This window comes from Echeneis naucrates, chromosome 15 (assembly GCF_900963305.1).
Source record: "Echeneis naucrates chromosome 15, fEcheNa1.1, whole genome shotgun sequence".
Lineage (NCBI taxonomy): Eukaryota > Metazoa > Chordata > Actinopteri > Carangiformes > Echeneidae > Echeneis > Echeneis naucrates.
The window spans coordinates 14,506,883-14,520,898 of NC_042525.1; the positions used below are offsets into that span (position 1 = coordinate 14,506,883).

General features: G+C 39.9%; 1 protein-coding gene across 1 annotated transcript in view; it reads right to left on the reverse strand.

Annotated features, from left to right (window-relative positions):
- Nucleotides 1-14,016, reverse strand: part of kcnh1a (potassium voltage-gated channel, subfamily H (eag-related), member 1a) — a 30,700-nt gene that overhangs the window by 8,462 nt on the left and 8,222 nt on the right. The window contains exons 4-9 of the mRNA XM_029520646.1: nt 13,627-13,755; nt 11,808-11,926; nt 10,774-11,166; nt 5,474-5,631; nt 3,995-4,266; nt 338-537 (exon numbers count right to left, since the gene is read on the reverse strand). Coding sequence (XP_029376506.1) covers nt 338-537; nt 3,995-4,266; nt 5,474-5,631; nt 10,774-11,166; nt 11,808-11,926; nt 13,627-13,755 — 1,271 coding nt within the window. The remainder of the gene's footprint in view (nt 1-337; nt 538-3,994; nt 4,267-5,473; nt 5,632-10,773; nt 11,167-11,807; nt 11,927-13,626; nt 13,756-14,016) is intronic.

Consider the following 14,016-nt stretch of genomic DNA (forward strand, 5'->3'; position numbering starts at 1 on the left):
GGTCGATTCAGATGGGCTGCAGTGATATTAACACTTTCAGATCACCCCAAGCAGCAACAGGCTACTTCCAACTTTAAATATTTAATTTTCACACATTCAAACCATGTTCATGCCATGTGAATCCATGGACAGTAGGATGGCTGGTGGTGGTCCTAAAGTGTACAAATAGCACTTTGTAGTTTTTAAAGATGTCTACGGTTGTACTTTTATCATCTCAGTGTATCTCACTTTGATCATGTTGGCTTGACAGTAAACTGTCATTCCACTTTATTTTCCAATGGAACCAATATCCTGAATGAAGCTAATATACCACTTTCAGTGACACAGTCTGACTTACCTTTTCAGTGTCTATACCCCGTGACATAGACCAGGTGGAGGCGATATAGTCCATAACTCTTTCACTCAAGCCCTTGGGGACCTGGTAGAGCTTGAGGAAATCTCGAACACTGTTAAGCATCTCATGGTAACGATTTGTGTTGGCGTACATCTGCTGGAAGATTGTTGTCACATTACCGAAGATGGTGGCATAAAGCAGGGCTGCGTAAATATGGAGAGGATGGAGAGGGAGAGGTTTAATTTTGGTGAAGTTCAAATATCTGAGGAGTACACAAAGATAATAACTGTCAAAGATGATCAATGTTCAGTTCAGCACCTCTGTGAATGTCGATGATTTATGTTTCTTTACTTCCCCGGAATATCGTATGGGTTTTGAGGGATTAATTAAATAGCTTTATTATTAATCAGGTGTTACACACTAGCCGTACAAAATAAAATTAAACTTCCAGACTGCATTTGCAATTACAAAACATTTACAAATGACGAATCCAAAGGAACGTAAAAATCTCTAAAACCTGGTTTACACACACAAAATCTTGAAAATTATAGAAACACATTTTTTCATGGTTGGGTTTTAAAAAGAGAGCAAAATCTCTGAGCCTAATCTCTAGCCCTACAAAACAGAAAGTAACTGTCAAATTAAGACTGGATTCAAAAGGACATATCAAAAGTTCCAATTTTTAGCTCTGAAAGGGCATAAATGTCCTCAGGACAAAGGGAAAAATGTCCAGATGCTCGCTTGTTCAATGCTGGTCTCCACTACTTTACAAGAGACCAAATATTCCTTAAGATTTAGTATTCTGTTGTACGATAAATACTTTAATAAACCACATGGAAATAAAAATTACTCCTCATATCTGCCTCCACACACAATAAACAAAACTCTTGCCAAAAGGGAGAATCTGTAATCACAGTTTTTATTGAGACTGTAAACATCCAGTCCCATGCAGTTATAACTGTACTAATTGAGGATATTTTTCCTTGTCTTGTAAAACAGGAATTAAAAGAAAAAGATAAGAAAGTGCATTTTTGAGATGGTCGGGTGTTTGAACTGGTGCAACAGCTGGTCTGTGTGTGGATCAAAGCCATCAGGTGCCTGCTTGGTGTGAGAAGTGTTCTCTTGGCGATGGAGTCCTAATTAGCTCAGCTAGAGGGGATGGAGAGGAAACGTGCCAGCCACACATTTCAATTATCCTCAGATGATGACAGTAACCTGCGCATGCATTTGTGTGTGTTTGTTTATTTCGGAACCCACAATCTTGAATCAAAGTTTAAAAACTGCACAGGGTATAAGACTAATTAAAATGTGCTCAAAACTCCCAAAGGGTGAGGATAACCACAACTTCCTTTCATCCCCACTGCTCTGTAATGTGCTTCTGTGGTACGGAGCCACGCAGTATCACCTTTTCTTTATTGTCCCAGCACAGTGTTTTTTTTTGTCTATTATCGGTACTATATATTTGAGTTAATTAAGATCAGCAAAATGTACATATTGAGAACAATTTGAAAGAGGTGTAAAGAGGTGTATTAAATCTGAGATTATTTGACCATTGCAATCTTTTGAAGTTGCAAACGGGATGGTTGTGTCTTCAAACTCAAGCACAGATGGCAACCGTCACTTCTCTGATAAGCAGAAAATGCTGCAACAAAGGAAATTCAATCGGTCCCTGTAGAACGGCGCTTCGCCTCATCTCCAGCAATGCTCCTCACTTGCTGACGTGCACAACTTCGTTGCTGCGTTACTCGGCGTCCAACAGCTGGCTTACTTTAATATTTTTAACACATAGTTGTTTGAAACTCAAGCCCCAGGCCAACAGTTGCTATAGAAACAGGACATATGTATAATGCACCCCTTCCTTATGCCACCCTCCCCAATCCCTTGTCACACTGTGATCTTCTACTGCAAGCACTGATCCAGTGCTGATGGTAAAAATAGAACAGTATCAGAGCATCCATATTTCATAGAGAACAGCCATGGACTACAGTAGATTGCATCCACAACTAAATCCTCCTGAGGCTGTCGAGCTTTTGGATTTTCATGCTTTAAGTTGATTTGTATCTCGCAATGAGAAATTTAAACAGATTCAAGTCTGCATATGACTTCTGCCATTTCCCCAGAGAGTGTATTCATAAATCTGAACAGCCAAAAGGTAGAGAGAGGGGGCGACAATCACCAACTCATTAGGGTTGAGATTGTGGCAGAAAAAAAAAGTACAACAGAGGTGATGAGTGACTACGCTGTTCTAAATTGATCTCGCAGTGTCTGTTATTGCTCCAAGGTGTCGCTCTCCACATGCAGTCATACCTAACGATGCCGTGCTGCACACTGTATTATGGGATCCAGAAAACGCTGTATGTTTAATATTGAGATGGGGAAAGCAGGGCAAGCTGTCGAAATCTGCTTCCTCTTTATACACGTTAGTGAGTTTACACTTCTAAATAAAACTATAATTCAGCCGTTTCCACTGTCTAAAAATAGATATTAGTGTATTTTATGGTTTTGCTCCATTTTACTAATGTTTCAGTGAACTAAACTATTTAAAGGCTTAAAAGCTACCAGGAAATCCCAGACTATACTAGAAATACTTTTTTAGGCATCTCATGAGTACTACAGACTTGTGAGTTTCAGTATATCTTAATAATTCATCATAATACCACATAGCAGTCTGACGTAAGGATTTTAAAGCTGGCAGGTATAACGTAGAGTCTACTATGCTGCATAAGTCACTGTATTATAAGCAAGTTGATGATTTTTTTTTGATGAAAGCTTGACAATATGAAACTAAAACTTTCTTTATACTTTGAACAATCAAAGACATTTAATATACCAAATCACTCAAATTTGTTTTGCACCATTTTCCCTGATTATGTTCCCATAAAAGCCATTTAAATGGGTCAAATCCAGCATTCTGATCTCTGTTAATCATAGAAATATTTTGCCAGTTATTGCAATATTTTTTGGGATGAACCACAAAATTAAAATCCAAACTGCAGTGGCCACATTTTACGGTTGAGCCCAAATAGGCCTGGTGATGGTCACTGACAGCTCAGCTAATCTGAATTTTGTAAACTGAGAATTAGCAAAAAAAATAGACATAGACCATAGACTGACGTGACAATGCAAGGTCAGCTGCTCCAAACAATACGTCAACGAAATATGCACGATGTGCCAGCTGCTTGTGAATAAATCTGATAGTTGGTTGGGCGGGTAAGGGTTAGAGTTAACATTGAAAGAGTGACTGAATGCCTTCAAAATTTCTATATGAAATAAAAAATCCCCACCAGAGATTCAGAGCAAAACAGAACAGACAGAGAAAATTTCAAACTAAAAGTATAAAAAATACACCCAAGCAGAAGAATACACTGCACTGTTGGGAACTGTTGAAAACCGAAGGCCGCAGTAGTGTAAATGAGATAACACTGTAGTCCGTGAATCTGGAATTGGATTAATGGGAGCATATTGTTTTAGGTTACAGAAGAGTTAAGGAAATGGCTCAGATTATCATCTGCGAAGAAAATATTTCTGCACTTCAATGGTTCTATCCACAATCCATTTATCCATCTAGCTTGGTGGACTGTGGTTTTGAAGGGCATAGTTAGACTGCTCATATATCCTGTACTTGCTACATTAGCGAGAAGGAAAAATGGCTTCACTCACATCCAATCATCATCATGGCCACGGCAAAGATCTTTTCCCCGTCAGTCGTTGGGGCGATGTTGCCAAAGCCAATGCTGGTCAGGCTGGTCATGGTGAAGTACAAGGAGGTGATGTAAACAGAGTCCTTGTTCGGCCCACCTTCCCACTTCCCTGAGCCACTGGCGTTGAAGCGGTACGGTGTGCCCACTGTCTCAGCCAGGATGTAGAGCCAGCTGTCCATGCGTACAATGTTGGTTTCTTCATCGATGACTTCATAATCACCTATGCTGTACCTGGATTATGAACAAGCAGTCACATATTCAACTCTATACTGTTTTTCTCTTTGAGAGTTTTTAAAATGGGTGGCCGCTAGCAATTAAGTGCTTTGGTGATGTATTCAAGTGCTTCACGGAATAATAGCTTTTGAACGGAATATCAGGTATTAGACAGATTTTAAATTTGTTATGATAAAAGAGAGGCAAAGATGAGAGAACCTCCAAAATATAATAGGATTTTGATTTTCCTGTTATTATTCTGGTGGATTTCCAACACAAGAGCCACTTCTATTGTTTCCAATGTAAACACACCGGCAGTGGCAAAGAGAAAAAGAGGCTGCCGCTGTCACGAGCTGATGCTGGTTCAACTTTTCTCATTTGGTCACCACGATTTGCCGTGTGGCCATGGCAACCACAGAAACCATACGGGGGGAGGCAATGCAGGAGCTATTTTTATTGGTGTTGGAGAGCGGTTTTGGAGCAACACCTGTGTTATCCATTCAGCTGGTTACACCGTCTGTGCCAATGTAAACTGTTTATGCTACTGGTTGGAGCCTCTGCTGACGTTCTGATTCTGATTATGAACCAAAAGATTAAAAAGGCTTAATGGAGAAAATGTTGTTCATCATCACCTCTTTAGCATATGATCTATATTTCCATGTATACAGGACATTAGGTCGTCACAATGGCATCTGCGACACAATGTGTCTGCAGAAACTTATGGCTCCCACCATTTTGCCCCCCCGTGGAGTATCTGATCTGATTAGACTTTGGAGGCTCGTGCTCCATAAATCTGCATATTAACGAGGAAAAGGGAATTCTCTTGAAACCACTACAACTCTTTTGGCTTTATGCTAAGAAAACATACAGTTTTGATGCATGAAAACAAGCATGCTGGCAAAAATAACTGCTAATTATGCAATAATTAGCTTAATGAACAACCTCATTACAGCAACTGGCTCTGTTATTCATGTATTACAGTGATGGCAGAGCACAGCAGCTGACTATGATGTTTTATGTAGTCCGCTTTCACAAGGTTTTCATCATTTTGTCGGTTTCACAATTGTACAACAAAAAAAAAATGGAAATCTTTGAAATGGTTATTCTGAATATTATATAATGCACCTATGGTGATAAGCAGTGGAAGGAGGTGGTGAATTTTTCCAAGTTACCAAGGGTGTGATGACTGAAAGGTAATAATGACCAACACATATCAGCAACGTACCAAATGCAGGCCAGCCAGTGGGCAGCCAGTCCGAAAACACACACCAGAAGAACCAGTACAGCTGCTCCATACTCGATGTAGTGATCCAGTTTACGGGCAACCCGACCCAGACGGAGAAGCCGGACCACCTTAAGCGAGCTGAACAGGCTGCTGATCCCCTAAAATTAAAATGAAAGGAAAGAAATATAGAAAGAGAGGAAGTCAAAAACATAAAAAATGTTCTTTAATAATACCAAGATAGATCCCTATTTAGCAATTTTAAGCACTATATTAATACTGTATGACATGGTTCATAAAACTTTATAGTATAACACAAAATAATAAAGTCAACTTAAATTATATTATTCAAATATTCTTTGGCCTCCACTTAAGCACAACCATGGGGATTATAGTTGTTGACACATTAATAGACTGTCATAATGTGTAATAAACCCTTATATATATATATATATATATAATTCATATTCTATCATTTTATTATATTAAAGCACCAATGAAACCCCCACTGTGAATATAAAGAATGATGAAAAGAATGATTTGCTCCTGTGTTTACTCGGGTTCTGACATTCACATCAAATATCCAAATCTAAAAAAAATGTGCGTCACGAAACATCAGACTTAAGAGCCATATTAGAACGGAAAACAAACAAAAGTGTCGAAAAGCATTACTGAGGTTTAAGAGCCTGACTTGTAAAAAGATAATATACATCCAAGAGAAGTAAAAAGAAACATATGCTGAGCTGACATTAAAACATTCCTGTACAATGTGATGAAACTTCACAACTTCCAACGGTTACATAACTGCCTGCTAAATGTCTACTCAGCTGTTTATATTGAAACACCCACTCAGTGATTCAAACAGACAACGGCAAGCCCATCCATCTGCTTTGCACGTCGGTGCTGGTGGTAATTTGTGTATGTATGAGCAGTGGGAGGGTTATTGATTTTGCTAATGTGCTGTGGTCTGCAATGCGAGTACAACTGGAGCGCTCAATGTCATTTGATCTGATCTTGCTGCCTGCCAGACTCCTCAGCTTCTCTATAATTCCCTTTACAGATCTGAGTTCCAACACAATTCGATTATGAGTGTGATCAGGCTTTTGAGTTTCTGCTGCAAACTCTTTTGCAGTTGGGCGAAAAGTTCACCAGTGAATAGCTATAAAAAAAAAAAAAAATTTCATTTTGGAGTGACTCCTCCTCACTCAGAGTTGGATGGGTCTCTTATGGCTGTTTGCTTAATGTGAACAACATTAGTTTAGCTTAGCATAAAGACTGGAATCAAATGGAAACAGCGCGGTTCTCAGAACTACTTGTTTGTTTGATGAGTTGGCAGGTTTTACGAAACAATTATATCGGTCCATGTCGTTACACATTGGTTCTGTAAACAAGTTTTTAACTCTTAAGCCCTTTTTGACCAGGTCTTCCCGGAGTGCAAGATCAGCACACCTGTCCTAAAGTTTCCAATGTTAAACCATCTTTATGAAAAGAAATAATAATAATAATTCAGGTTTTGACATGCAATTCGGCATAGTTGGCCAAACGTGACAATCAAGAAAAAGAGGCTGTTGACCAGAACGGCCTCTATCAAAATTTTTGGGAAATTTTTTACTTTGTCACTTTGCTGCAATCAGCGTTGACTGAACAGGCGCTCGTGCAGCTTTAATGATACAAGCAGAACATTTGTAGAAGACTGATAGTTGCTGTCTCCTGGCAATGACGAGCTCTAGAGGGAAAAGAAGGAAGAAAAAACAAGTAGCACAAATCTTAAGATGCTTTCTACTACATTTCCTTCATGCACTGATGCTTCTCGCGTCGTACTCTCATCCAGCACTACCTCTGAAATGTTGGTGTGGGAATAAATGCCATAGGAAGTGTTGTGTTTTAAGTCTGATGGAGCGTTTATGTCAAGTGGATGTGTGTGTGCCTACAAGTAAAATAAAACACAAAACTGTTCATTATCATATTCTTATCAAACTGAAGCCTACTTGAGTGACAGCTCGGTGGTTCCAATTCTTCCCATCACGTCCCATGCATGAACACAGGCAGAAGAGGAAGGAGGGGGGAGGGGGCATGCAAACAGAACAGAGGGATGGAAAAGAGGAAAAACAAAAACGAAGCACAAGTAAGAGAGGAGACACTTGATCAGTAGTAAGCGATGAATAAACACATGAGAAAAAACAATTTAATAAAGGTCTTCAAATAAAATAGAACAGAAAAACAACTTTGTCTGTGTCTGCACAGCATCCACAGTGTCATCAAACCATGCACTGAAGCTCTACTAATCTGTTGGCAACAGGAAGCAGTTCATTTGTTGTTGTTATTGATTAACAGTTGTTTAAAACTGAAACGAAACAGTGAGTGCGAGTTTCAGTCAGTCTCAAGGTGGGAAGTCTGGCAAGAACAACTCTGACAGCTGCTGCTCATTAATCATCTTTCTTTCCCTGTTTGGAAACCTGTTGGGGGGGAAACAGCCATCAAAGCTATTCATGTCAGTCATTAAGGTCTGTAGCTGCAGCAGCAAGATGCTTCGCTGCCGCTTTAATAACATGTCCAAATGTTTACTAGCTCTCATTTACCCTGGCCGTGGATCACCTCAAAGCAATTTAGAGCAAATTGGAGTCACTGAGCTGTTGCAGAGACACGCTGTAAGATGACGCTGGACGTGGACGGTCACAGCTTTGATGACCGTTAATGCCCAATGCCACTCTGTAACCTTTAACAATGGCAGGTGTGCCAGTGTTAAGGAGAAGTCAGAAGCTGCACTGTGAAAGTGAGTGAAAGCAGCTAACAATCATTTTCATCATCTTTTTTTTTTTTATAGACCAATAAAAATGAAATAAACAAATACATGAGAAATGTTGCGGAAAAATGGTGATGTTTTGTCTTTTATTTTCACCAGCACTTCTAAAAATGCCTAAAACTATTAAACCACCTTGGTGTTGGATGTTGTAATTTCATAGTCATTGTATTTTAATCTGCAATCCTGTCCTGGTGGCATTTTCAATCACTGGCGCCTCGCTGCTTTTTGTTTACAACACTGCAAGAAAGAAACTCCACTGCGGGCAGATCAGAATCTATCACTTGCTCACCATTTACCACATCGGGAACTCATCATATTTACTTTATCTGTGCAATATACTGAGCTGTCAGCTATCCAGTGAGTAAATAATTGCTGAAGCTACACAAATTTAAACACCACTGACCCTATGGTGGTTTGTACGGTTGTAATTTTGTCAAAATGATTCTATTCATTTGATTTTTTTGAAGGCTTTCATTTCCTCGCATCCATTTAATTTCACTTTTATTTCTTTTCTCAATGCCAAAACAGTTCAGTGCTTTATTTGGACTGCCTTCTCAGTCAGTTCAGTGTGTTAACATATACGTGAGCTGGGATAACTTACAGGGCTATAATAAACAATTCATTGCATTATTGATTAATCTGCCATTTGACCTGTGAGGGTTAGGGTTAGGGTTTTCACTATTCCAACGATCTAGAAGTGGTAGTGACACGAGACCAAGCTGGTCAACAAGATCTGTAAATATCTCAAACTTAAGAAAAATCTTAAACGTGACTTGCATTAATTCAGGAAGAGTGAATGTAAACTTTTGTCTGTCTCCAGTAAAACTCCGTATATGATTTGCTGAAATATCCCAAACTGAATCTTTTCAATCACAAAAGGTTGTTGTTTTTCCTTTTCGCTGACACCTGACCTTTCTGCTGCGGCCACTTGAACTTGTCAGCATTCTGAATGCTGAAGTGTTGAAAGACTAGAAAGGGCCAAAACGCTGGACCTGCAAATACAAGGCAACACTCGTTCTCCAACAAGGCCCCTTTTACAGCATTATCCCAGCAGTACGTAGCATCTCATGCTGTATGTGCCACCACACAGTCCCCGAGTCCCATATATACTTTGCTGTTCCCCGTGTGACAGACTGCGCCATTAAATGCTATCACAGCAGTTTACACACACACACTATGAGTCGACACACACACATTATATGACATGTCACATTTAAGCACACACAGGCACACACAGAATGATGCATTGATATAATGAAAACTGGCAAGTGGAGGACCCGAGGTTCCATTTAATCAACATGTGTGTGTTTGTGTGTGTGCGTGTGTGTGTGTGTGTGTGTGTGTGTGAAAGAGAGAGAGAGAGACAGAAAGGGGGAGAAAGAGAACAGTGATCTACAGAAACATTTGGATTAGACGGAGAAGCTGTGTTTGCGCTGCACGATATTTTCGATCAGACATTGTAGGCTGGCTCAACTTTCACATGCAAGTAAAGATGTTCTGTAAAACGATTACTTTCCAACTATGAAATAATTACAGGTGAATAATATTAAGTCATAGCTGAACAACAAAGACATAACCTGTTTCTCTTCCACATACACAAGTAATAGCAAACTGACCAACAAGAGAGAAACTTTCAGAGACTCTTCAAAGGTCAGCATACAGCCTCATTATTCCCATATATACAGTAAGTAATGACAAAACTGGTGCGAGTCAGAATGAGAAACAGCAGAATAACAAACCCCAGTTTGAATCACAGCACGTGTTTTCCCATGATTTAGTTTTTGTCAGCTCTCACAAGGTGTTAATGGTTTCAGGGCATTGGCAACACAGGAGGCTCAGGGTGCCTCGGTTTAGTAATGTAACGCTCCTTCCCCAATTAAAATGTGACAACTATCGCAAGATCCAGCAAACACTTCGCCTTCGGGATCAACATCTATACGTTCACAAACAAGCGTTACGCTGCTTATTCCAACTCATGTCTTCACTGCCACAATAGCAAACAACAACCTTACCCCTGCCTGCAGACAAAACTAATAAGATGTCAGTGTCAGTCAAATTTTTTTATTTATTTATTTATTTTTCATTTTGTTGAAGAATAAAGCATTCATTTTAACATGATAAAAAAAGATAGCCACTATTTTCCACAACACTTCGTGGCCCTCACACAACTGCTATTTTAAAGCCGGACACAAGAAATGCTAGCTATTTTCATTAAACAATGACTTATGTAACTGATTGATTATCAAGATAGACATAATAAATACATTTTAAAATCTTAATCTGCGAGTAATTAATCATTTAAAAGTCTAAATACTATTCAAACTGCTGTCACATTGACCAACAGATTTATAATAACCTAGACAAAATGAAGCAACAATGATGATCTGGAGCTACAGCCGATGTTCAGTCTGAACAGTTGGGATATATTTAAACCAGCAGCTTTCAACCGATTGATCATTTCGGCCATGACCTGGGAAACACAGAGAATCGCAGGACTCACCTCATCGACATTCTCAAAAGCATTTATGACGTCATACGGCAGGCAGGACAGCAGGTCGATAACAAACCAGGTCTTCAGGTAGTTCATTCGAATGAGCTTGGGGTCTGAGATGACCTCGCCAGCAGGTCCGACGAATGTGGTGTGGAAGTTTAACACAATGTCCACCAAGAAGATGACGTCCACGATGCTGTCCACCACCAGCCACGTCACGTTGTTCTGCTTCGTCTTGAAGGAGACGTTGTAGGGCACCATGATGGCGGTGTAGAAGGTGAGGATGAGGATGACCCAGTCCCACGTGGTCTTGAAGAGGCAGTAGTGCAGGATGATGTGAGGAGGGGTTTTGGGGGTCTCCTGCTTGTACTGAGGCAGGAGATCCGAGCCGAGCTGCAGTACCTGTTGGACAGTGAAAGCAAAGAAACACCGACATGAATAAATACAGACAGCAGAGGACCAATAATACCGTAGCTCGGAGTTTCATTTCAGTTCATACATATTTGATATTGTAAACCTGTTTTTATATCTCACATCCATATTAGTTTGAGCTACTCTGCAGTGTAACAATTTTACACTTTGTAAAAGGTCATACTGATGTTGGCAGAACTGCTTCTTGCACGGTTCAGCTGGTCTTTCCTTTGAAAGCTAATCATTGGCACCTCTTTCTAAAGTTTACCCCCTAGATTTTTTATTTATCATTTATTAATTGAAATTCATTTGTTTATTTCGATTGACCTCCTTTCTCAAATGTTATTTTTAGCTACTCAGCAGCATTTTAACTGACAGTTTTACCCTCAGTGGTTTTGGAGTTAAAATAAAGCCATCATTTATCACGTTATATAAACGAAGCTGACCTGATCTTTGTGACTTCCCTGTTCAGTATTTGTGTCTTATGCTAGCTATAAATTCCATTTATATAACAGCTTATGTATGCAGGGGGAAAAAAACCCTGTCACAGGAAAGTGACAGCTTTCATAACTGACATAACCATAATTGAAATTCTTTTAACAAAAATAAAATCACAATTATCCTCTTATTACCTCGGCCAAGCGGGAGTGCTTGTGGACGTTCTCTCCTTTGTGAACTGTGGGCTGCAGTTGTTGTAAGACTCCTCTACTGCTCGTCAGAGCCCGAGTCAGCCGGGCAAACTTTCCCCAACCTGAGGATCACAAAAACATACAGACCTTTAAACTGATGCTTTTGGGGCTGTGGCCTGTTTCCAGAGTCATACTGGGAGTTTTGCCTGGACATACAGGGCAACATCAGGTTCAACAACACTCAGATTGAAGTTTAGACACTTTGATGAAAGTGAAATGATAAAGAAAGAAATGCTTGATTCCAGAGAAACATTTACATCATCCCTGGCACAACTTACAGATTGATCCTGTTGTGGCGTGACCAGGATTCACAGCTGAAACCAGAAATATCATTATTTTTATTGCACCCATTCTTATTTCTGGGCAGTGCGGTGGCATAGTGGTTAGCACTGTTGCCCCACAGTAAGAAAGTTGAGGGTTCGGTTCCCGGCTCTAAATTGGCCTCAGGTCTGATTGGGATTGAGTGGTTGTTGGTCTGTCTGTCTGTCTCTGTGTGTTGGCCCTGTGACCTGTCCACGGTGACCGCCCCCCCCTCACCCAATGAGAGCTGGGATCGGCCCCAGCACCCCCACAACCCGGAAATGGGAAAAAAAAAAAGAAAAAAAAAAACACTAGAAGATGGATGGACATTCTTATTTCTTGTAAAAGCTGTCAGCTGCATTACCCGCAATGTCAGTCAACACTTCAGTAAAAGATTTGCTTCAAGCACAAATGAGACGAGACTGCTTCGATTTCAAGCGTGTAGTGTCCAGAATGACAAGTGACTCGTTTGAGGTAATTTATCAGCTTTAAGTTTTTTTTGACGCACATTTTCTGAAACAGGTTTGGTCTGTAAAAATCAGAGGGATTCTCAAACAGCCAACCTGCCATGGTTGAGCTGAATTACATTTAGTTGTGAAACAGCCAGAAAAAAAAAGAGTACTGGGCTCATAAGTTCCAGGTGGATAAAAACATGCAATTTGTGTGGATACGGAAAACTCCTCACAGATACTCCTGCTGCTACAATGGTATTTTTTATCATTTTCCATTTGATATTGTGGGAAAAAAAAAAGTTTAGCATCTCTAAAGATGAAATTAGGTTTTTGCAGCTTGTTTGTCCTCTCCCTTAGTGGCCAAAAAAGCATTACTGTGGGTTGAGGAAGATTATGGTCACGGTAAAGACGAAGAGATGTTGTCTTTTTTGGCTGTAGTGTAACAGCACCACATTGCTTTCTCATTCGTTACTGATACACAAATGTTGTAGAAGGGTGATTTGAAAAAAGCAAACAAAAACCTACTCAGCCTAACTACAGCCGGTTGATGCTCGGTGTCGATGCTGCAGCTGAAATACAATCAAAAACGTCACAGTAATTCTGTTTTTCTCCCCATTGCTTGTTTGCAGTTGCTCCTTCAATGTCATATTTTGGCTGTCTTAAATAGTTATACATGGAAAGGAACCTTTTTTTTTTTTTTGCCAGCAACTGCCATGGTGTGGCGCGTATTCAACTGAGTGGGTGCTTGTCAAAGCAGATGCACAATGCACAGGGCTGAACGGTGATTGACTCACATGAGGCCTCTAAGTTGATATTCTCTGAAAAGTTGAAAATCACACAGATCTGCCACGAAATGTGAAAAATTAGAATGGATTTCAATGGGCCATTTGATTCCCATGCATGACTGTGTGTTGCTCTTAAAGCTAATCACTCTGAAGGAGAATACATTTTTAGAAAGACTCTTTTTGACAAAGCAAATGAAGTAGGGCAAATAAAATGAACTGACTAACCTTTGGACGAATCGTCCTCAATGGGCTGTTTAAAGGCCGTTATGTCACTGAACGTGCAAAGAAACAGAACCACTTTCTCTTGTTCATTTCGAATGGGAGCAATCTTCACAAAAAACCAGACAGGTGTTCCTGCGAGAATAAAACAAACAATAGATAAATTTAGCTGCTTTTATATAGCAAAAAGTCTGAACTGTATAGTGGAAAGTCAAACCGAAGTGTTCTGGACTTTCAAAACTTTGTATGTTTTCCTGCAGCACCTTCAAGCAGAGGAAGGCTCCACCTCCAAGTGGAAACAAACACATCATCACATTTTTCCTGGGAAGGTTTCTCTGGTCTGGCCCTCAGCCAATTAGCACATTTCTATAGAGGTAGAAATGATCTGGGCTGCCT